This window comes from Crinia signifera, chromosome 1 (assembly GCF_055691185.1).
Source record: "Crinia signifera chromosome 1, ASM5569118v1, whole genome shotgun sequence".
NCBI classification, from domain to species: Eukaryota; Metazoa; Chordata; class Amphibia; order Anura; family Myobatrachidae; genus Crinia; species Crinia signifera.
The window spans coordinates 416,561,039-416,587,324 of record NC_139217.1 but is presented as its reverse complement, the minus strand read 5'-3'; the positions used below and the strand labels follow the sequence as shown (position 1 = coordinate 416,587,324).

Sequence of the window (26,286 nt, the reverse complement as noted above, 5' to 3'; positions counted from 1 at the left end):
GCATGCCAGTGTTTTCTCTGTCACTTCCATAACACTTCTGGTTACCACCCCCTGATTCCTACTTCTTGTGGATCACCTTGTGAACGGTGATTTAAAAAAATATCAGGCTTTAAATCCTAGGACTGCCTCGTGCATGCGTACTACAGGCCGTATACATGTGCAATCTATCAATAATCGTCCACCATGCGTATTTGCGGCCGTGCAATCAGGTCTGAATTACTCCATTGTCATATGCTTTTGCCAGTTTTTTTTCGTTTTCCTTTTGAGTTTTTTGTATATTTTATATTGTACCTATTTCTCCTTTCACTAATTTGTCAGAAACCAAAACAACAGCTCAGAGAGGATTATTTTTATTCAGTTGGACTCATAAAGTTTGTGAATTGATTTTCCGTGAGACAGTCACCCATTTTGTTGTAGACATGGGTACTTTGCAGTCCTCTACTTGTATCTTGACAGGAACCTCTCCATGTGAAAGTTGTAGCCAACTTCCGTGCTTTCTGCAGGAGTTTTTGAGATGCTGGCTAGGTATTTTCTGTGCCCTGAAATATATGAAAACACTTAACACTTGCATTTTTTGAGACGTGCTACTAGATAATTCAAAACAACTTTCACTAGAATTAGGGTGAATTATGTTTATTATTTTGGGGGCTCTTAAATCATTTTTAAATAAACTCTTGGTGGTACAGTCCCAACTTTTGTCCACCAATCATGATTCTTGTGTGTGTGTGTCTGTGGGTGTGTGTATAGTGCCAAGGGAGCTGAGGGAGCTGAGGGGAGTTAGCAAGGTGCTGCCGTGCCATAACTGTGGAGATAGGTGTCTAAACGGGATGTGGCATAAATATTGGATTATTTAAAGGGTGGGAGGCATGGCTACATCCCAATTTTGTCACAATCATGTCCCTTGTCCTCGACTGAGATCTTCCATGTTGAGACAAAAATAATAATACAAAGTACATTTATTCATCCTTATACATCTGTGCGCTCATACCCTGCTGCTGCATTTGTACCAAACATCCCTTTATCGGCATGCCAGGTCCTGTGCAACTCGCCTAGCGCAGAAATTCAGACTCAGTCACCCACAGATAGAAAAGTGTGTCATGGATTATTACAGTCTAGTGACACTGTTTTGTCACATCTGATTGTGACTAAGATGCATATACGTGAAAAATGATACTACAACACTCTGCATTGTATAGTGTCACCATGGCGTAGACTTACTAAAGTGCAAGTTTTTAGAAGTGAAGATGTTGCCAACCACTAAGATACTGGGCCTAAATCACACCTGCTCGCAGAGTAAATTTGTTCTCAAAATGGGCAAAACCATGCTGCACTGTAGACAGCGCCCCAGGCGGGTGGGGGGGGGGCGGTGCTCACCCACTCCACAGTAGCCGAGGTGATTGGGGGGGGGGGGGGGCGAGGATGCCGGGCGTGCTGCTGCTTCTGTTAGACTCACCCCAGCCTGTTAGACTCACCCCAGCCTGGAGAGTCACTCCACAGGGGGCAGCGATGGGAGATGCAGCGGCGACAGAGGGGGAGGAGAGAGAGAGTTAAAGCTCACCTCCATCCCATCCGGGAGGACAGCTGCTCCAACTTCCGCCCTCCAGTGGCCGGCGCCCTAGGCAAATGCCTAAAGCTGCCTAGTGATGGCGCCGGCCCTGACTGTAGATGAGGCAGCTGTAACATGGTAACATGTAAAAGCGCAACGGAATATGCTGCGCTATATAACAAACTGTTTATAAATAAAAAATAAATAAATAAACATGTACAGAGAGAGTTAGATTTGGGTGGGGTGTGTTCAATCTGAAATCTAAATTGCAGTGTAAGAATAAAGCAGCCAGAATTTACCCTGCACTGAAACAAAAGAAGCCACCCAAATCTAACTCTCTCTGCACATATTAAGCTCCGTACACACGAAGCGGTTTGGACGCTGAGTGATTTTGACTTAATATCGCTCATCGATAAATTTCTCAGTGACCAAATCGCTGATTGTCCCGTTTTCATCTGCGACCAGCAATGGTCACTGATGAAAACAATGTCACTGAAGGCAAAAGCTGCTGGTTGCAGGAGCATGGTCTACTAGCGACCATCATCCGGTAGACAAACGGACATGGTCACTCAGCGACCATATCCCCACTATATAGGCTGAAATTGCCCCATGTGTATGGGGCCTTACATTTGCCCCATCTTCAGTGCAGCATGGTTTTTCCCATTTTGAGAACAAATTCGCCCTGCGATCAGGTCAGAATTAGGCCCACTAGCTATTATATTCTAAAAGTTGCTAAATAAAAGAAAGGTACGTTCTGATTGGTTATTAACTGTGAGCATGAGGACACATCTGTGTGTATTCTCACATTTATATGAAGACTATTAATGAAGTGTCTCTTATATAGGGACAGGTGTAGAAACTGGAAGTGACTCTTTATTTTTTATTAGATTTCCCATAGCCGGTCAGAATAAACCTTGAAGGACATCGCAGACGTGTGTTTATTTTTTACAAAAGTGTTTGCTCTGATAGTAGTTGACAAACTTGTCTTCTAAAATCCAGTATTTGTCTTTCTATTGCAGCTGTCTTATGATTTACCTGATGACGACTGTGGGTTGGGGGAAACGTATGATACAGAGGTACCCGTTCTACTGAAATGAAATGAGGTGAATATTATGTAACCTGAATTAGTACATATACTGTACTGGCTGATAGAGAAAAATGTTAAAGTTTTCAATGGTTTCTTATTTACTATTGATTGAGGATTGACTATGTATTGATGATCTTTGAATGCACCCACTAACTTCTATGCCTCTGTCTTGTCTATACATCTTACCTTCAATATGCTTCTCTGAACGAGCCTCCACTGAACTATCTTTGAGCTTGAATCCTTTCATGAACATTTTTCCATGTTCACCTTGGTCATTAAGATAACATGCTCCACAATCTCCCACATATGTGCCTCTGCCTGGGTATGTAGAGGTGCATGGGATATCCTCCGAACAGTGTGGTTTTGAGCGAACAGCCTCTTTGAGCTGTTCTGCAGGTGAGGCGGAGGAGCCCAGCGGTGGTGCTGGAAATGTCCTGACGTGAGCCTCATGGTCCTTCAGAGCGAAGCGCAGTTCCAGGTTCTCCTGCATCAGACCCATCATTTTCCTAAGCTCATTGTTTTGAACAGATAATCTTGTATTTTTATCTTTGAGGCCTCCCAGTTCATTGGGATGAAAGAACGATCCCATGGCTTGGAAGACTTTTTGCCAACGATAGATCTGACAATGGCTGTTAAAGAGAGCAGAATTGCATTTGAGGTAAGCCTCTGCTGCACATTATTTCTACCACTAGAAGCATGTCATGAATTGTGATGTAATCATGCGTTGCGATGTCATCAAATCATTTCAAAAACATTATTTACTATTATACTGTATCTTATTTGCATGGTGGCCTTTTGGTATTGAGGCTATGACTTTTAAATGTAAAACCTTATTTGTTCTTTATTAAACATACACAATACTATTATTCCTGTAGGGTATGGCCTTAGAGAATTACATAGCCATGCGCCAATTTCAACTGCCCTCAATACAATTATGACTCTGGACTAAGTCTGATCAGTTTGTGCTTATTAAAATCCTCAGGATGATAGCTGCCAATTCCCCCCATAATGGTCGTACAGACCTTTCTTTACTAGGAACTTTGCTAATTTTCCCTTGTACCCCACAGAGATGCAACAGAGCAATAATGATGATTTTGTCCCATAATTGATTGTAATTTAAGTTGTAGGATTTTATGGTTATGCTGCAAAATGAATCCACATTTCCCACCATCAAGTGTCAAAGCTATAAAAAGGAAGATTTTATGAAACTTTCGGTTTAAGTGCATTCATAAATCTAAATATTCTTAATATTTTTTTTCATTAAATGTTGTTATTTTCACTTGACAATTTTAAACATTAAAGCTTCCTAGCGTATATAAAGTAGGTCCTGATTTTGAGGTGGGAGTAAATAAAAAAGTAGAAGTAACTGCGTGCTTTGGCAAAACCATGCCTAAAGTTATATTGGAACATTTTGCTGTGTGTACGGATGATTTACTGACTGCCCGTACACCTGCAACAGGAGCCAGTGAAGGCTCAACCACTGCCCGATCAGGACGGATCAAGCAGTGTGTATGCAGAGGACTAGCTAGGTGACATGGTGCTTGGAGGGATGCTGACATCATCAGTGGCTCTGATCTCCCCACGGCCATTGCAGGGCAGAGTAAGTCTTGACTTATTTGGTGCTGCACATGGGGGGCGATTCGATGGGGATTGATATCAAATGGATTTCCCCCTCTTCGCACAGCTGTGAGGCCATTTGCATCCATACACAGGGGCAGAAGTTCACTCTGGTGGGGAGGGGGCTAACTGATTGCAGGTCTGCAAAAAGTTGCAGTGCCTGTTGGGCTGCTTACACACATAATGCCGCACTTGTGTCACTTACTGTACATGCTGCTTACACACATAATGCCACACTTGTGTCACTTACATGCTGCTTACACACATAATGCCGCACTTGTGTCACATACGGTACATGCTCCTTACAAGCATAATGCCACACTTGTGTCACTTACTGTACATGCTGCTTACACACATAATGCCACACTTGTGTCACTTACATGCTGCTTACACACATAATGCCGCACTTGTGTCACATACGGTACATGCTCCTTACACGCATAATGCCACACTTGTGTCACTTACTGTACATGCTGCTTACACACATAATGCACACTTGTGTCACTTACATGCTGCTTACACACATAATGCCCCACTTGTGTCACTTACATGCATAATGGGCCCGATTCAGATGACATCGCTGCTTAGAGAATTAGCAGCTGCCAGGTAGACACTGCCCCCCTTTATTGAAATCCCGCCTTACAAATTGATGTGCTCGCTGTGTGAATGGATGTGTATGGCTAGCATCGCAAGCTAGTAGTAGCCAGGGACTTACTCGACTGCTGCGATAAATACTGGTATATCTGGCCTGGAGCTGACGTCACACACCATCTACAAAAATGCTTGAGCATGTCTGCATTTTCCTACGCATGCCTGCGTATTTCTTAGACAATGCCAGATCCAGCTATCTCTTGCTTGGTGCTGCTTGAAGTGGTAGTGTAGTGGCACCGAGTGCTGGCTAGGCTGGAGAGGTGTGTGTGTATGGATGGGGGGGGGGGGGGGGAATGGTACAGATACTATAGTATCACCTGGGACTGAAACTGAGCAGGTGCTGCTATCTGCCACTGGGTGTCACTGTATCTCATTACCATGTATCACCATCACTGTCACTGTGTATCACTGTCTGTATCACTGTCACTACATATTATTGACTGGATGGTGTCAATTTACGGTACTCGTGTATTAGCCGGGCACCCAATTAGCATACGTACGCAGCTGTAGGCTAAGCTATGCTGTCAGCGTAGTCCAACGGCTGCCTAGCGTAGTTAGGGTAGTGACTCCGCGGCAGTCCAACGGCTGCCTAGCATAGTTAGCGTAGTGACTCCACGGCAGCCCGGCTCTGTCCCCGGTGTCCATGGCTCTGTCCCTGGCGTCCATGCCAAGTCTAGTGAGTGCCTCTCCGGTAACCACCAGATCCCCTGCGCTGGTGGATGCCAGCGGAGAGGGGATCATGCGGGCGCCAGTGGAGAGGCGCTCCAGCTGCCTGGGACGCAGGTGCATCTCAGACACTCCTGTGTCTCAGTAATTATTAGCACGTGCGCCTCATGCATAAAATGTATTAAGTGTGCCCGAAGCGAGGCGAGCGCAGCGAGCCCTGCGTGGGGCCGCGGAACACATGTGAAGTAGTCCGCATCCCCTCATGGGGCTTGCTGCGCTCGCCACGCTTCGGGCTCGGTGGCTTGCTGCGCTCGCCACACTTTAGAAAATCGACTCCATGCCGACGTGGATAGTGGGGGTATGAACAGGTCGGGAGGACACATAATGCGTCCCCTGGCCACGTTTTGGGCGGATAGTGGGGGTGTTTCAGGAACACATTCACACCTGCCATATTATACATCTGAGACAGTAATGACAACATGTGTTAACTGTATTATGTAATGGCTGCAGGTTCTGCAGCCATTACACTGTCACTTCACCTTCAGCTATAACAGGGACACTGTCTGGCAGCGGTGACAGCGGCAACACTATGCTATGACTACGCTGATTCTGACAGAGACGCAGGCTACGTGGCGGTGGGAACACTACGCTGATTCTGACACTGACTACACTAACTACACTGGTCCGCGGGAACTCTATGCTGACTATGCTAACTCGCTGGCCGTGGGAACACTACGCTGACTACGCTAACTACGCTGATTACGCTGGCTGCGGGAACACTACGCTGATTCTGACAGTGCCGCTACGCTAACTACGTACCGGGCGCCCGGCTAATACACAAGTACCCAATTTACGAAGATGGGAGTTCTACTGAAGATGGGATGTTGCCTATAGCAACCAAATCAAATGATACTTATTTATTTAGCACCTCCTAGAAGATAATAGAAAGGAGATGATTGGTTACTATAGGCAACATAGAACTCCCATCTTGGTATATTTACCCCTATGTATAAATATCATTATTGTCCCTATGTATCACTGTGTGAAGATATATATTAAAAATAAAACATGCATAATGTACACACAGACTGATGCATGCTAGTCACAGCTAGTCACAGCTAGTCACAACACCAGCAATTTACAAATGATATGTATCTCTATGAATGAGCTTCAAGCAACATTGAATATAGCAAATAAATAGTCATCCTGGCACCATGATATTATTATTATTATTACATCATATGGGCACAGAGCTATTTAATAATGTTAGACTGACAGAGGTTACTGTGTCTTCTCTCCTATATACAGTACATGGTGTATCAAATGCAGACCCTGCTGGCAGCCACATATGCTGCGTGGAGAGGAAGTGGGTGACTGGAGGAAGCAGTGGGTGACTGGAGGAGTGAATGACAGGGAGGGGTTCATGGTTACAGGGATAGACAGTGGGTGACATAGATAAATAGGGAGGGAAATGAAGAAGCAGGGGTGATGCAGTGATGCAGTGGCGCTCTGCATCCTGCCTTGAAGTGACATAAAGTAATGGTTGCACAAGCGCGCTTGCTGACACTGTGATGAGCTCAGGTAGGTGGAGCTGCCTGACTGTGCTATAAAAAGCTTCTGAGCCCGGGATTATTTTCTTTGCCAGCTTCCTGTAGCCAGCCATGTACATGCGAGGGTGGCCCTAACACGGCAAAATTGGTATCTGGTCCCTGGGTTGACAATGTCTAGGTCGACACCTAAGTATGGTCGACATACCTTAGGTCGACAAGGACAGAAGGTCAACAAAGACAGAAGGTTCGAATGGCCAGCAGGCGGGTGGCGTCTACCTGTTCGCTAGGCTGCGAAAATAGCAAACAGGTCTGAATCAGGCCCATAATTCGCAAAAGGTGCCAACAGTTTATCGAGTCATTTAACAGAGGTTAATTATCGCGGGTAACTACGACTTCACAAAAATATATTAGAATGATCCGCGCCAGGAAGACTTCAACACTGTAGACACCAGGGATTACCAATCCCAACTATACGTTCCAAATACACAAATTGTGGTGAATACACTTGCGATGTCTGAATACTGATCACTATGTTCTCAGGCGGATAAGAGTATACCTCCTCCACCGAGAAAGACCAGAATTAGGGCCACAGAAAAGGTCAAATTGACGATGTATAACCAACGGGGGTATCGCCCCCTGCAACTGACCTCTCTGTTGTGCCCTATGGGCATATAAAGGTTTCTTTTACTCCAAAACGTCTTGTTACTTCAATTGGATCAGAGCTCACCTTATATAGGTGCCCTATGGGCACGTAGCAGTATCTTTTACGTCCCTCAGGTCAGTCAGCGTCTCAATCACCACCAATCCAGGGTTGATGAAAAAACTTTTATTCCAATCACAGATGATCCATACACGAAATAACAATAAAAATGGCTAAAAAAGTTGTAAAAAAGGCACTGATGGGGTCCAGCACGGGAAAAGCTTCCGACCACCTCTACCTCACCCGGGTTTTAGAGGAGAAGGTGGGTGTCTTACAGATGGAAAAAAGACACAGGAACACCCAGCAGTTACCTTGTGTGGTCCTCCTACCAGGTTGTGTATTTGGATCGCGGGTAACTGGTTACTGTCCTATGTTCCGGGCAGACTTTGAGTTCTCTGTTAAATGTAAGGTCACAAGGATGTCGGTCTGTTACTACCCAGTTTGTTTTATCACTGTTTCCAATTGCAAATCGCAACGGAATTTGCCGCAGTATATAAGAAACTAAGAAATAAATCAAATACATATGTTATATAGAAATTATGTATTTTTCATCACGTGTTTCCAGGACCTTAGTTAATTGTAACCAATCCTTTCATGGAATAGAGTTCAATCAGTATAGTCCAGGTATAATAAAGATACAACCGCGTCTTTCTGTTGTTACCCAGTTTGTTCTATCGGGATGCGGTCATCTATTAGAATGAACTTAGGTCTACAGTCATTAGGTCGACCCCACTAGGTCGACTGGCAGGAAGGTCGACCTGACTTAAGGTCGACATGGGCCAAGGTCGACATGACTTAAGGTCGAATTTGCATAAAGGTCGACATGAGGAAGGTCGACTGGTCATAAGGTCGACATGAGGTTTTTCACTGTTTTTTGAGCCGACATGTGCCGACAGGCGGTATTTCATGCCCTACCATCCACTAGGGCGTGGAGGAGGTTATTAAAGCTGTGGCGAGCGAAGCGAGCCACCGTGCCCGAAGCATTGCGAGTGAAGCGAGCGATGCGAGGGTCCGATTTTCATTGCCAACTGTGTCCATGTCGACTGTGTCGACATTCGGATAAAAAAACAGCGAAAAACCCATTTTGTCCTTATGACCAGTCGACCTTCCTCATGTCGACCTTTATGCAAATTCGACCTTAAGTCATGTTGACCTTGGCCCATGTCGACCTTAAGTCATGTCGACCTTCCTGCCAGTCGACCTAGTGGGGTCGACCTAATGACTGTAGACCTAAGGTTATTCTGACAGATGTACCGATTCCGTTCTATCACTGTCTACAATTGCAAAGCGCAACGGAATCTACTGCGCTATATAAGAAACTGTAAATAAATAAAATATACCCCACCCATAGGAAAATAGGAAGAGATGAGAAAGTTCTACACACTCCTCAGTCTGGCGTCACTCTCATGATATTTACTGTATATTCATTTCTATAATATTTTCTCATTTCTATAATATTTTTTATGAGCAACTGTACATAAATGAAGGGTAATAGGAATTATCTACCTTTAATAAGTGGCGATTCTCTCTGGGTTTGCTTTAGTTGAATGAGCCACTCACAGTGTTATCGCTGAGCTCAGAGTGTTTTGAATTGTGATGTCATCAAGTTGTCAACAGCGGATCACAATGAGTTGGTTTTAAGCTGCAATGTATAATTAGCATATTGGGGTGAAAGCATATTATTTATTCTAATCTTCCTTTTTATAGAAAACTCAAAACTGCTTTGGTGAATCTTAAGTGACATCTGAACAATTACCGTTGACACTTTATTGCACAGAATAAACTTTTGGTCACAGGAAGTTATTAAAAGGCCAAAGGTTAATATATGTCAAGATGTAAATTATAGTGATACAAGGATGTGAACCTTAACCTACAATAATTCTCAAAAGTAAAGCACAGAGAGAAACGTGGTGGCAAATTGCTATAGAATGGCAATTTAAAGAAAACCCCAGAAGCTACAATTTTATCATGTATATGGGTGATGTAATCTGTTGTGATAAAAGAAAAATTTAGTGCAAACAAAAATAGCACACCAAAAGTTCCGCTTATAACAACAGAAGTTTCCCCCAAAACATATAAGGGTTAGCTCTTCTGACCTCACACACTATTCTGCGATCTCCTCACTTCTGTGTATGTGTGCACTGCAGCGTGCATGCACGAGCCCTAAAACTGCGATCACATCAGATTGCAATTTCAGTGCTAGCCAGGGGGTGGTGCCGATGCAACAGGGGGCAATTGCGGTGATGCTGCATTTTGTGGGATCGGTCTGTGCCTGTCCTTGCAGCTAGACTGTGCAGCAGAGGAGCAGCTGGTAATGTGCGGGCGCATTGCGGGGTGTCCCCCCTCCGCATGCTAGTGACAGGAGTTGTACGTGTAGCTTTAGAAATGTATTAAAAATGTATATGGTGACCAGGAGATGGCTATTTGAAAGGATGGAGAAGAATTATATGGTGGGCTTGTTATGGGAGTGGCGCGGGCATGCCTAATTGAAAATTCAGGTCGATTACATCGGAGGCCATATTGTCATGGACAATCAATGCCTAGCAGGGGAACATTTTAATAATGTCCCCAATGGTAGCATCTCAAGACGTACCAAGGGGAATGTTACATCTAAAGACACACAAAGTGGATGTCTCATTCCTGGCACTTTAGGTGCACAGTTGTACATTAGGGGAAGGGTTCTTAATAGCATTAGAATAATGGCAAAAAAGGGGTGGCACATTGTGTGAGTGACCCATCGCTATTGTCCCACTATAGCAAAAGAAACATATTTTCACACAAAAACATTAAAACAAAAATAAATCCCTCATTCAATACTATAATATATGATAAAATCACAGACACATTTTGAAATGATGTTTAATTGAATGAAATATGCACGTATTGCCCTTGTTCACCACTTAAGGGCCATACACATGGAGCAATTTTAGCCCCATTTCTAAGCGATCTGACTAGATTGCATAGATATTGAGCACGGATCGCTCCGTGTGTATGCCCCCAGTCTTTCCTGCTAAGATCGCAGTGTTTTGCCTATAAGGATAGGTAAAATGGGGTCGGCACGGATCGCTCAGTACACATCGTGGGTAAATTACGGGTGTGCAGCGATGTGTGCTGAGCTATCCGTGCTTAAGCATGTCCTTCAGCACCGGCTACCCCATCGCCCCATGTGTAGGGGGCTTAAGAAAACAAAAGCTTTTGCTATTATTATTTTTATTATTATTATTAATAATACTAATAAAATTACTAATAACAAAACGATTGTATTAAGGTTCCTATACACAATTTGATGATCGCACTGGGCTGGATTTCATTTTGCATGCGATGAGATGCAATGCGATCCGAGGGCAGTACACAAAGTATGTGCAGCACATAGTTTTTGTACTGCGCACCGTGTGTGGGCACCTTTAGAATGGTAAATTATTCTGACCATGTAACATTATAGGGACTTTTTCCATCAGTTTATATACCAGTATGAGAAAGAAAGTCACATAAGCCAACTCCAAGCTAGAAATGCCCGCTGCTGAATGTGACCTGAATTCATTTAGCTGTTAGCCAACCACAGGCAGCCGGCACGGAGAAACGCTTGTGATTGACTGAGCAGCTAATAGGACTCAACAGGTCCCAGTCATTCAGCTGTGGCTGCTCATACTGAGCTGTTTCTAGAACTTTACATTCCTTCTTCTTCTATGATATAACAGAAGCAGGTGTATCAAGAACACAAATACTTAGATTTCATAAACAGATCAGCAGATATTTGTGGAGTGTTTTATCCAAATGTATTTTGTATCTATTTAGCAATGGGAGATGAGTCCTTATCTCCAGCCATAATGGGTGTCTTACAGTTACATAGAGCTAGAGTTCTCCTTAGTCATGGAAGTCATACATAGCAAAGTTGAAGTAGATCTGGTTGGTTTATGGAGTGCGCTATTGCGCCTACCTCCATAATGCTAAATCAGATGACGCAGTTATTTACCTTTACCCAGAAGGCTGCCATTACCTAATGTGCTGATATGCGGAACATCTTGTTTTCCTGTGCCTCAGTAATATCTAATACTTACACACCGATACAGTGTCCATGTTGACTGTGTCGACACTAGGACAAAAAAATGTGAAAAACCCATGTCGACCTTTTGACTGTCGACCTAACGTTTGTACCGATCTAATGACCCGGTCGACCTAAAGCCATGTTGACCCTTTTTCATGTGTCTACCTAAGGCCTGTCAACCTTCCTGTGGTCGACCTAATGATCCACATCTCTGCAAACTATAACTGTGCACCTTCCCTTCCATACTTTATAAAGGGGCAAGGCACGCCAAAGGTGAAGACAAAGAGGTGTTGTCTCACAAGAAAGGGGCGTGGCCAGACAATATTAACCGCAATTACAATTTTGCTATAGTAGCACAATGTCATTCATATCACAATGTTACAACAGCGGCTCTTACCTCTGCGGCTATGCGGGCCTCCCCCCCTCCGCTGCCACCGCTGTGCTCGTGGTCCCCGCAACTGCCACCGATGATTCTGGTCCCAGCCACCGGTCCACGCAGCGGGGCTGGCGCATGCGCAGAAGCTTCTTCGGTTCTGTGCATGCGTTGGCCCCCAGCCTCTATAGGCTGCTTTTGCAGCAGCTTCCCTAGAGGCATTTTCAGGGCCCCGGATAAGGAGCGTGCACAGTATCGTCCTGGTACTGCTCATTCGCGGAACCTGTTTTTTAATGGGCTGCTGCTCAGCAGCCCATGTAGAGGTGTCCCGGAGGGAGGGAACACCTCCCAATGGGACTGCCTTGGGGGACTGGCAGGTCAGACTTCCAATGGGAAGTCACTGCCAGTCACAGTGAAATTAGAGCAGCATCACATACTGCATTTGGCTTCACTTAGGCCAGGGCTGGGCAATTGCGGCCCTCCAGATGTTGATGAACTACACATCCCAGGATGCTTTGCATTAGTTTTGCTATGTGGCCATGCTGAAACTAATGCAAAGCATCCTGGGATGTGTAGTTCATCAACATCTGGAGAGCCGCAATTGCCCAGCCCTGACTTAGGCAGAGAACCGTGGTGGATTTTACTTGGGGTGCTGCAGCCCATAGGTAAAAACCGCCACTGGTTCAAGTTACGACACACAGTAGTGCGTCTTATTCACTTTATGTAACACTGAAGCGCCCTTTATTCTATTTATGCTACACAATCAGGCAGCATAGAGAGTGTAATGATTAGCATTACTGCCTCACAGCGCTGAGGTCATGGGTTCAATTCCCACCATGGCCCTAATTATTCAGAGTTTGTATATTCTCCCCGTACTTGCATGGGTTTCCTCCGGGTACTCCGGTTTCCTCCCACAATCCAAAAACATACTGGTAGGTTAATTGGCTCCCAACAAAAGCAACTCTGGTATGTCTGTGTGGTAGGGAATATAGATTGTAAGCTTCACCGGGGCAGGGACTGATGTGAATGTTCAAATAATTTCTGTAAAGTGCTGCAGAATAAGTAATGCCCCTTATACTGTACACATATAGGGGGAAATTTACAAAAATGGGAATGTGATGTTGCTATGGGCAACCAATCAGATTCTTATAACTATCTTCTAGAGCAGGGCTGGGCAACACCGGCCCTCAAGATGTTAGTGAACTACACATCCCAGGATGCTTTGCATTAGTTTTGCTATGTGGCCATGCTGAAACTGATGCAAGGCATGCTGGGATGTGTAGTTCATCACCATCTGGAGGGCCGCTGTTGCCCAGCCCTGTTCTAGAGCATGGGTCTTCAACCTGTGACAATCCAGATGTTATGGAACTACATGTCCCAGCATGCCCTGACAGTTTTGGCATTCTCTTATAGGAAAAAATGTGACAATGCATGTTGGAACATGTAGTTTTACAACATCTGGAGGGCCACAGGTTGAAGACCCATGTCTAGAGGGCGCTAAATATATAAAAAGTAGATTCTGATTGGTTGCCCATAGCAACATCACATGCAAAGCTTTATTCCCATCTTAGTAAATTTCTCCCATAAAGTCCACAATAGCGGTGCAATTAACACAGCTTAAAAAATTGCTAAACCAGACAATCAGCTTCTACCTGTCATGTTACAGGCTGGGTTTGAAAAATGACAGATATGAGCTGATTGGATGGTTGGTTATCACTCTCCACTTTATCACTTTTTAAAACTTGATACATCTGGCCTAGATTGAGGTATAGCTGCCATTAGAGTATGTATCTGTATATGTAGTAGCCATCACCTATGCTGCTACTTGTCGCACCCGTGATCTGTTTGCTATGGGGTGTGTGCCTCATACTCTATCAAAAAAGTTATACAGTCTTATGTAGGGTACACACCAGGACGACCCGCTCACGATGCACATCGTGAGCGGGTCGTCAGTGTCTCGTCCGACCCGCTCACGGTGACGCGGGGGGGCACGACCTGCTCACGATGTGCACCGTGAGCGGGTCCGATCCGATGGCGACCCGCACCCGGCTGTATGGTCGTCATTGAGATCCTACCTGCAGCAGGTAGGATCTCAATAACGACCGACCGACCCGCGGGACCGCGCATCGGATCGGTATCGGTCCACACCAGGTCAGAAAAGGGCCCAATCAGCACACAATCTACATCCAATTGATCGGAATTGGATCTAGATTGTGGGGATCGGGCCCTAGTCATCCTGGTGTGTACCCAGCATTAAAAGCATCTGAAATCTAGTTATCAGATATTTAACAAGGATGACGCATACCAACGGCTCTCCTATTGCTACACAGATGATACACAGTACTAACAAACAAAGCTTTATTATTTTTTAATTTGGCAATTACATTATTATTTTACTTTTTGAATATGCTATGTTCTTTATTTTATCTGGAATAGGAAGCCCAAGTGCCACATGGACAGAGAAGATCCAGAGTGGGGCTGCCAAAGAGATGAGTCCCTTCTTACTGGCTAGTATCGCCAGAAGATGTTCTACCTCTGTGATATGTGGCTACAAACAAAATCTCTTCTATTGCTGCATAATGATTATTAGACATTAATATACTGTATACTTATAAAATAGCCTGACAAGAAATGTGGGTACTTATATGTTAGTTGGCGCCGTAACGTAGTTTGCATAGGGGTGTATTGAGAATACCAATACACCACTATGCTGCCTACGTAAACTATGTAAGTTACTTATTTGGAGCTACGTTAATGCATAATGTTTCATACCCCCACTATCCACGTCATACCTCCACTATCCACGTCGGCGTGGAGTTAATTTATAAAGTGTGGTGAGCTCAGCGAGCCACCGAGCCCGAAGCGTGGCGTGCGCAGCAAGCCCCGTGAGGGGACGCGTATCCCCTTGTGGACGTATGTGCGTCCCCATGCGGGGCTCGCTGCACTCGCCACGCTTCGGGCTCGGTGAGCTCACCACACTTTATAGAATTAACTCCATGCTCACGTGGATAGTGGGGGTATGACGTGGATAGTGGGGGTATGATGTGGATAGTGGGGATATGCTCTCTCCGTGGGTCCGCCATGACAGTCCCAGCACTTAGGGATGGCCATCGACCATCGATGTTTACAAAACATCACTGGATTATGGCCAATGTTGAATTGTTTTGACATCAATGGGGGAGAACCATATGGTTTCCCACCATCGATGTCACCATCCCTGGATGACCATTGATGTGTAAAAACATTGATGGTCATCCATTGCATACTTATACACCATCGATGGTCAGTTGCACTTTTGCCATCGATGGCAACCTTCAATGGCAAAGGCAACGGTGGCCATCCCTGGATGATCATCGATGTGTAAAAACATTGATGGTCATCCATTGCACTTATACACCATCGATGGTCCTTTGCACTTTTGCCATCAATGGTAACCATCGATGGCAAAGGCAAGGATGTCCATACCTGGATGACCATCGATGTGTAAAAACATTGATGTCATCCATTGCACTTATACACCATCGATGGTCCTTTGCACTTTTGCCATCAATGGTAACCATCGATGGCAAAGGCAAGGGTGGCCATCCCTGGATGACCATCGATGTGTAAAAACATTGATGGTCACCCATTACATACTTATACACCATCGATGGTCAGTTGCACTTTTGCCATCGATGGCAACCATCGATGGCAAAGGTGGCTGGGGGACCATCGATGGCAAAGGTGGCTGGCTAGTGCCGCTGGGGGAGCCGGGAAAACGCATTGCGTCACCGCCACCTCACCGCCTGCCCTCCCGCCCGCTGCTTAGCTGGCCGTCCGGCAATGGCTATGCTGACAATGTAGCCAAAGCTACGTTGTCAGCATAGCGTAGCCGGGCGCCCGGCTAACATACAGTATAAGTCCCGAAATGATTTCTGCCAAAGTAGTCACACACGCTACTGGAGCCTGGAGTGCAAGTTCTCCACCAGAGGAAGTGCCATTTTTTGGATTCTATGGGGTTAATTTACTAAGATGGGACTTCTACTAAACATGGGTTGTTGCTATGGGCAACTAATCAGATGCTATCTATTATCTCCTTAATGTTGCTAAATAAATAAGTAGATTAGGATTTATTGCTATGGGCAACATTGCATCTTCAATACTGCTCCCATCTTACCAATTAAACCCCTATGATAAGGAAATCCTTGCAAAGTGGAGTTTCTGTGTAATTCTCTAGTGCAGTATGTACTGCACTGAAAGAAGGATCTGATATACAGTATGGGATACGGTCATTAGGTCTAGGTCGAAAAGCATTGGGGCGACACCACTAGGTCGACATGCAGCAAGGTCAACATGGGTCAAGGTCGACATAAATCTAGGTCAACATGGGTCAAGGTCGACATGGATCTAGGTCGACACATCTAGGTTGACACAAGCAAAAGGTCGACATGGGCGTTTCCACTGTTCTTTGAGCCGACATGTGCCGACAGGCGGTATTTCATGCCCTACCATCCACCAGGGCGTGGTGGGAGAATAAAATAGTGTGCTGAGCGTAGCGAGGCACCGTGCCCGAAGCATCGCAAGCGAAATGAGCCATGCGAGGGGATGCAGTGCACTTCAAACTGTGTCCATGTCATCTGTGTCGACATTCGGGTCAAAATACAGTGAAAACCCTATGTCTACATTTTGACCGTCGACCTAGCCCATGTCGACCTAATGCTTGTGTCGACCTAATGTCATGTCGACCAATACCCATGTCGACCTAGATCTATGTCGACCTTGACTCATGTCGACCTTAACCCATGTCGACCTTGCTGTATGTCGACCTAGTAGGGTCGATCCAATGATTTATCGACCTACTTGTGGTCGACCCAACGATCCCAACCCTACAGTATATGGTGTGGATTAAGAGTTACACGTTGCAGCTGAGCACACCATGTTGCGCTGCCAGGGTGCAAATGCAAACATTTTTCAGAAATAAAAGCTATGAAGAAGAGATATAAAATAACTCAAAGCAATACAGCATCTGTCAATCTTCATTTGCCATTAGCGTTAGATATTCCCAATGCTGCCTCATATATACTGTCAGGAGCACTCCGGGAATGTATATCTCTATAGTATCCCATACTATAGTCCCCTTGGAAACTAGTGGAATACTGTTAACACACGCAGTGCCAGTCAGTAAGACAGCATATTAGAGGTGAAGCGTTATATTAGCATAGAAAAAAACTAAAAACAACTACATATATGACTTTGCGATGCTTATATTTCTATATCGGCAAATGGTAGAAATGTTTTACCATTTACTTTCTCTTAATATGATTTACTCTTGAATTATATAATAAACAATCAATAAAGTTGTGTTTATAGGCAGTAGAAGAAGAAGAAGTACAAACCGGTACAGTTCTATGTTCTGTTGCAGTGATCAAAGGCACATAAATATGTTAAAATGATGGAATTAGTGTAAGTAAATGAAATATTGGCACAGTTTTGAAAATATAACGTGGTCAGCATGAGCAATGCTACTATAGGGGGTGATTCTACACTGAATGTGGCCCTGTTCTGATGGTTGGGGGTCTGTGCATGCCTGTAATGGCTGTGGCGAGATACACACTTGCCGGGCCTTACGTTGTGGGGAGGGAGAACCGGGGGTGGCGAGGGCGGAAACAGGGCTGGACCATGGGAAGTAAGAGTCAGTTGAGACTGAGTTTTATTTCGAAGGCAGGAGAAATCATTCGATGGTCGGTGACCATCGAATGATTTCTCCTGCTAGCGGTTGCATGTGATTGGATGTATTAGCGAGCACATCAACTCGCTTGGCTCACCATCCAATGACATTTCCTTTATGTACCGCCTGAGCGTAGTCCAGGACCTACAGTAATTGGGCTGTGCGATAGAAACAGGCTGGTCAGAGCTGCAGCTGACGTCACACACCCTCCCTGAGTAGGCCTGGGCATGCCGGCATTTTCCACGACACTCCCAGTAAACGGCCGCTTACCAGCCCCAAACATCGGCTTCCTGTCAATCAACCTACATACGGCCAGCGATTAAATCAGATGCTGGATTTTATCGTAGGTTGGCCTTGCGCAGATGTACGGCTGCGAATTCACAGCCGTGCGTTCAGGTCTGAATAATCCCTTAAAACCGTTTGCAGCCTATATTACTAGGCAGAATATGGGCTCTGTGGTAACGGATTTGGACCTATTTGCTGCATGTTATGTTTTGTGAAATGATATTATATAAGAGAGAGCAGAGTACTGTGTGTGCTATGCCTAATGGCTCCTAAACACCTTGTACAGTCAGTAACTCTTTGGGTTACTGGTGTTTGCCACAAATACAGAATACAATGTGTATTAGGAGAGGGCATTACATACCTCCCAAATGTGTAGCAGATCAAATGAGGTCTTAGATTTTAGGATGGTGTTTCCATGAGATGATGATGCCTCTGTAGTGGGATGTGCAGGCTGCTGAGTAAGGACAGTAGATACCAGTGGACTGGGTCATGCGCCCAACTGTTACTTTCTTCAGTCACATGCATGTGCACAGAAATTACCGGTGCTGCTGCTGCTGCTGCTCACCATGGGCCAGATGCACTAATCTTCAAAAGTGATAAAATAGAGTGATATACAGCCAGCCAATCAGCTCCTACCTGCCATGTCACAGACTGTGTTTGAGAAATGTCAGGCAGGAGCTGATTGGCTGTCTGTTTATCACTCTCCATTTTATCACTTTTGATGCTTAGTGCATGTGCCCCCATGTGTCCTGCAAACCTACATACATCTCACAACCCCCTAACCCCATGCCATGAAATGCCCCGGTCATTACCGTATGATACACACAACACCTGTCCATCACAGCGGCAGCGAATGGGGACATACTGTACTGTACCTCCCAAATTTCTAATGTGTGAGACAAATTAGGACTTTTCTATGTAAATTGGGACAGTGGGGTGGTGTGTATTACAATTTTGTTTTTAGTAGATCTCCATGTTTGAAAAATTGGTGAAACTTACCTGAGATTTTACTCTCGACCAAACACAGCTGAGTAAATTTACCCCTGCGGGTGTCCAAAATAACTAAAAACCTAGGGACCCAGCAAGGGGTTAAAACGGCACTGCGTACACTGCTGACTACGCGAAATGCTGGACGTACCCCTGTGAACACAGGAGGGGGCGATTCCTGCTTGGGGCGGGCGGCTGACATTACATGACTTCAGCTCTTGCCCAATGATTTTTCTCCTGAGCGGTCACATGTGTATGTGTCCGCATCCACCCCCATGCTTGTGTGGGATTCGCTTGACAGGATGGGGGGAGGGGGGGGTCATAAACCTGCTCGCTAGTCAGCGAATATACACCATAGATAAGGAAAGTGGTATTCTGAACTTGGGCGCTCCCTTTTTTGGACACACAAATGGGGTACGCTATCAACTTGCCCACCATCGACAATGTTCTACAGATATTTAGATTCTACTACACATTGAGTACTGTGGGCCGTATGCATGCGCAGTCTATCGATAATCGCCCAACCTGCAAATCCGCAGCTGTGTGATCAGGTCTGAATTAGGCCCCATGTGTACAGGTTTACCCTGTTTTTAAATATCCTTATGTTGGAATAGGAATTTCATTGCGGTGCGGTAACAGAGACCCCCCGCGATACCTGTACTGTGGTCTGCGGGGGGTCTCCGTCTCCTCCCTGCCGCCTCCTGCTGCCTACACGCCGGGGACAGCTAAGCAGGCTGTCCCCGGCGCTTCTTCCTCCCCCTGCAGCCGGAAGGACGTCCGGCTGCGTTGCTAAGGGGAGGAAGGGCTTACCTTCCGGGGTCCAGGAGGACCTGCAAGAAGGTAAGCCCAAGGGAGGGGGAAAGGGGGGGTCGGCGAGGCGGCGGGGTTGCGGTGAGGCGGCGGGCGGCGAAAAGAAGCCCATAGGCTTCTATAGGGTATTGCCACCTTTGGGTGGCGATACCCTGCCCGGCGAAATCCATGCGGTCGGGTAATAGTACATAGGAAAATGCGGTAAAACTAGCGTTTTACCGCATTTTCCCTTTAGTACATCCCGCCCTTATATACAGCAGCACCACTAACAAGACTTACAGTATATACACAGCAGAATCACTGGACTTATATATCCAGGAGCACCACTAGACTTATAGTATATACAGCAGCACCACTGTACTTATATATACAGGAGCACCACTAGACTTATAGTATATACAGCAGCACCACTGGACTTATATATACAGGAGCACCACTAGACTTATAGTATATACAGCAGCACCACTGGACTTATATATACAGGAGCACCACTAGACTTATAGTATATACAGCAGCATCACTGGACTTATATATACAGGAGCACCACTAGACTTATAGTATATACAGCAGCACCACTGGACTTATATATACAGGAGCACCACTAGACTTATAGTATATACAGCAGCCCCACTGTACTTATATATACAGGAGCACCACTAGACTTATAGTATATACAGCAGCACCACTGGGCTTATATATCCAGGAGCACCACTAGACTTATAGTATATACAGCAGCACCACTGGACTTATATATACAGGAGCATAGGTGCCGATTTTGTTTTTGCTGGTGGGTGCTCAAATCAAAAATATAGGTGAGTGGCTTCAATGGGAAGGGGTGTGGCCGCAAAATAATACCAGTACGCAGCACAGTTGTGTCCAATATTCAAATTACGGCAACAGAGATCCCCTTTTTACACATAACTTGTGGACCTGCAGCTGTTTCTCTATGATAACCGTACATACCCCCATGCACAGGAATGCAATGCAATGTATGTCAGCTCTGTTAATGGCGCTGGACAGCAGCTTTTATGCGGCAGCCGCCGGGTCACTAAAGAGTGGACGGAATACACTCTTCCCGGCATACTTCCCGGCATGCTCTTTGCCAGGCAGCAGGGCTGGCGATGCGGGTGCTGCAGCTGCAAATTAGCAAATTAATATGGCGGCCCAGCAGCGCTACTCGGGCCTGTGGGTGCTCATCAATTTCCGTGGGTGCTCGGGCCCTTGAGCACCCACAGAATCGGCACCTATGTACTGTACAGGAGCACCATTAGACTTATAGTATATACAGCAGCACCACTGGACTAATATATACAGGAGCACCACTAGACTTATAGTATATACAGCAGCACCACTGGACTTATATATACAGGAGCACCACTAGACTTATAGTATATACAGCAGCACCACTGGACTTATATATACAGGAGCACCACTAGACTTATAGTATATACAGCAGCACCACTGGACTAATATATACAGGAGCACCACTAGACTTATAGTATAAACAGCAGCACCACTGGACTTATATATACAGCAGCACCACTAACTAGACTTATAGTATATAGAGCAGCACCACTGGACTTATATATACAGGAGCACCACTAGACTTATAGTATATACAGCAGCACCACTGGACTTATATATACAGGAGCACCACTAGACTTATAGTATATACAGCAGCACCACTGGACATATACATATATATATATATACTTTTGTTGGTGTGGCCGAGCACAGCTGCCCTGTTGCTGTTGCTGGTCGGGTGCCTCGTCAGGTAGTATGTAGACTTTTGCAGGTGTAGACGTAGCACTCCAGACACTTGTATAATCCAAATAGAAAAACCTTTATTGAGGACTAGCAACGTTTCAATACTTGCGTATTATCGTCAGGCGCCTGACGATAATACGCAAGTATTGAAACATTGCTAGGCCACAATAAAGGTTTTTCTATTTGGATTATACAAGTGTCTGGAGTGCTACGTCTACACCCGCAAAAGTCTATATATATATATATATATATATATATATATAAAGGAAAGGATAGTGGCCCCAATAATGCGCTGAAAGGAGCAGCACCTCTATAGTACCCTGCTGTCAATGAAGGTACAGTGAGAGAAGAGATAGAAAAGAGAATAGGGGTGCGCTACATATACCACTCTGTGGCTTAACAAACAATGAATAAACAATAGTTGTAAAAACAGGTAAACATTTATTGGTGGTTCATCCAGCAGTAAAAAGATTTCATGTGTTCGGGTTTTTTTCAGAAATATGCCACATAAATTGTAGATCCGCGGCCCAACGCGTTTCGTCCCTTAGGACTTCATCAGGGGCAAATGTATCAATCTATATAAGTGGTAAAACATGCCGTTACAAATTGATATTTAAAACATATTAAAAAGTTTTCTTTATTTTATACAAATATAAAGAAAATTCATACATACAAGAAAATTCATAAAATACAAGAGGCATTCCAGAAAGATGATGAGGAGGAAAAAATGTAGGTCCGAGGAGGCGAGGAGGAGGAGATAAAAATGGAGAAAAATGGGATGGTAAACGCACATTGGCACGCACTGGCGTCCCGGAAATGTCTATCATTTCTATCTATTTTTCCTATCTAACACGGCCGTTTATGAGGTTTTGGATATGTAATCCACTATATATACCCAGCGCCGTCACACCCACGGACACATATTGACACCACTGGTATATTTGGCCTTTATCAGTCCTATTTTAGGCTAATTATGGATTCAGACTCTTTCCCCTCCCACAGGAAGTGAGGTCATTGGTATAATGGTATATTAAGGTGCCACTTCTAACCATCAGTACACTGGCTCCTGGAGACCCCGTGATACTGGGCTTACATGCTATTGAGGTAAGGTTGCACTCCCTAAGACTCCATATTTGAGAGACTTTGTTTATCATTGTAATTTTGTATTCTGATTACATCACAGAAACTTCATTTGTTGTGAACAGACTACAACAACTGTTTTAATTGTACTGAGAGATACTTCATGTTTTTCTGTGAATTCACCATTGGTATTGGAGATCCACTTCCCATCCTAAGGGTATGTTATTTTTATTATTATGGGATTAAACCTTTTAATACGATGATTACCATTAAGATCTCAATTTGATCTCACCTTAAAGGCTGTACAAAGTTACTGAACCTGAAGAATACCTCACTTGATTTTATGCAAACCCATCTTTTTGCCTTAAAAGACCACACCTATCCCGGTATGTAAACCATTTCCTGTTATATCCTTCAACGTTAATTCCACCCTTTGTTAAACTAAGATTTAATGTAAGGCCTTCTTGTGTCCTATAGAGACGGTTCAAACCTTCCATAGTGGACAGCACTACTCTAATTTGAGAAACTTTTTTACCATTACTGGTATGTACCTATTGCCTACAGGATCGGTATTCCACTTATAAAAATTATAGCATATTAAATGTATTCATTCTTTTGCCCTAATAGGCTACTACAAATAAAAACTTCCATTAAACTATACAGCTCCACCCACAAATTGTATAGGAGATCTCTCCAGTCCATCTCGTTGTCTTAAAAGACCGCACCCATTCTGGTATGTAAAAAGCTTTCGGTTGCATTTTTCAACATTAATTCCACCCAGAGCTAATTGAGACTGAATGAAAGACCTTTCTGTCTACTATAGAGGCAGTTCAAGCCTTTTCACGGCGGACTACATTACACTTACCTGAGAGATTTTTCTCACCACTTTTGGTATGTACACATCACCTATAGGGTCAATACCCCTTATGTAAAAACTATACCATGTTAAAATTTATTCATCCTCTTTGCCCCTATAGGCAATCTTTATTAAAGTCTATTAAACCATACAGTCCCACCATCAAAAGGTGTAGGAGATTTCTCCCCATTTGGGTAGGTAGAACTCCTTGGTAATTTTTTTCCTAATTTTTTTTTCCTTCTTTTTGCCACTCTCTTTACCATCCCATTTTTCTCCATTTTTATATCCTCCTCCTCGCCTCCTCGGACCTACCTTTTTTCCTCCTCATCATCTTTCTGGAATGCCTCTTGTATTTTATGAATTTTCTTGTATGTATGAATTTTCTTTATATTTGTATAAAATAAAGAAAACTTTTTAATATGTTTTAAATATCAATTTGTAACGGCATGTTTTACCACTTATATAGATTGATACATTTGCCCCTGATGAAGTCCTAAGGGACGAAACGCGTTGGGCCGCGGATCTACAATTTATGTGGCATATTTCTGAAAAAAACCCGAACACATGAAATCTTTTTACTGCTGGATGAACCACCAATAAATGTTTACCTGTTTTTACAACTATTGTTTATTCATTGTTTGTTAAGCCACAGAGTGGTATATGTAGCGCACCCCTATTCTCTTTTCTATATATATATATATATATATATATATATATATATATATATATATATATATATACAGGGGCACCACTAGACTTATACAGGTCGAGTATCCCATATCCGAATATCCGTTATCCAAATTATTCCGAAAACCATACATTCCAGAAAGTGAAAAAAAAAATTTTTTTGGCTAAAAACTCACTGGGGACATTTGTAACAGCATCACTGGGGACATGATATGTAACTGGCACTATATACTGTATGTGCAAGACAATGATTGCTTGGCATTCAAATTCAGTGCTGAGATGTGAAACAAAATGTGTGTACTGTTTTGAAACCTTGTTTTTTGAACAAATAAAATATATTTGTGTGTATTTTATGTGGTAATAAAATATATGTGTGTGTATATTATGTGTTTATACAGCATAAATGCAAGATACTTCAAAATACATCATTGAAATATTAATATATTCCGAAATACGGAATAATCCGTTATCCAAAACTCTCCTGGTCCCGAGCATTTTGGATAAGGGATACTCAACCTGTAGTATATACAGCAGAACCACTGTACTTATATATACAGGGGCACCACTAGACTTATATATACAGCAGCACCACTGGACTTATATATACAGGAGCACCACTAGACTTACAGTATATACAGCAGCACCACTGGACTTATATATATATATATATATATATATATACAGCAGCACCACTGGATTTATATACAGCAGCATCACTGGACTTATATATACAGCAGCACCACTGGATTTATACATGGCAGCACAGCGCTATGGCAGAGAGCACACAGGAGGTCCGTAACCCAGCCTGGACTGATACAGCAGAGACAGCAGCAAGCCACCCGCAGACAGACAGAAACACACGTCCGTCCACCTCTCAAATGCCGGAGCGAAAATGGTGCCAATCAGCAAGGACTTCTAGTCAGCTCAGATGGTGAAGTTCAGGGGGGGAGGGGTTCAGATCTCTAGGATCCAGACCCGCACATCCATTCTTCTCATCATGATGTACTGCAAACACATACGGTAACATACTGTAGCTAAAAGTAAACAGATATCAGAAAAGCAGTGTTGGCAAGATTGGAGCTACAATGGGTGCAGGTAGAGTGATTGCTATGGGGCCCGCCTCCTTCATGAGGCCAGCTCACCTCAGGTGGCAATACAGTGAGAGGATTGGCCACTGCGCTGGCTGCAAAATGCCAATTACATAGAGCTGTATTCCCCCACTCCTACATGAATGCAGGGCTACATGGGCTGCTGCTGAGGGCAATATTTAGTCCTGGAAGAGAGTAGTGTCTGTTGTCAGAATGCCAGGAGTAACAATCCCTCCTTCAAACTGCTTTTTAAGCTGGGCACACACTGGAGAGATGTCCTCATGTTATATATATCTATCGCCTCTATCGCTCAGTGTGTATGGGGGGTTGTATGCTCTCATGAATTCTAGTGACAGACCCTTGATTTAATATGTTACAAATCAAATCAAGCTATATTGTTAGTATCCTGTAGTATACTAATGAAGGTCGGAACATGATCGTTCATTAAAGTTGCCCCAGTGTATATACACAATGGGCCTTATTCTGGTTGGTGCGGCTGGGCCGTACGCGTACGTTCCGGGGGTTTTAATGATCTGCGCATGCGTACCATCTCCAATGCGCAGGCGCGAACACTCGACAACGCTTACGGACGGGTCTCTCCGTGCGAAAAAACCTGTACGCGAGAGTACGGGCATTGGGGGCGGCATAGGGGCGTGTTGAGGGGAGCGGCCGAAATAATGAGGGAAAATAGGCGTAAACATGGGCGTACACGGGGGTGTGCACCAAAAATGAACGGTGCTACTACCGCTCGATTGGCTAAAGCACCGTTCATTTCGGACACAAA

The 26,286-nt window shown here is 44.3% G+C and overlaps 1 protein-coding gene across 2 annotated transcripts; it reads right to left on the bottom strand.

Annotated features, from left to right (window-relative positions):
* Positions 1-334: 334 nt before the first annotated feature.
* Positions 335-18,747, bottom strand: LOC146031644 (uncharacterized). Of its 2 annotated transcripts, XM_083158452.1 has the most exons (5): positions 18,589-18,747; positions 9,324-9,459; positions 7,845-8,212; positions 2,820-3,262; positions 335-539 (listed from the first exon to the last, which is right to left on the bottom strand). In XM_083158452.1, exons 4-5 carry the CDS (start codon positions 3,220-3,222, stop codon positions 439-441), a joined length of 504 nt encoding a protein of 167 aa, XP_083014578.1. In that variant the 5' UTR covers positions 3,223-3,262; positions 7,845-8,212; positions 9,324-9,459; positions 18,589-18,747; the 3' UTR covers positions 335-438. The 2 variants fall into 2 exon arrangements, with proteins under 2 accessions (XP_083014578.1, XP_083014577.1); XM_083158451.1 differs by lacking the exon at positions 7,845-8,212.
* Positions 18,748-26,286: the final 7,539 nt, after the last annotated feature.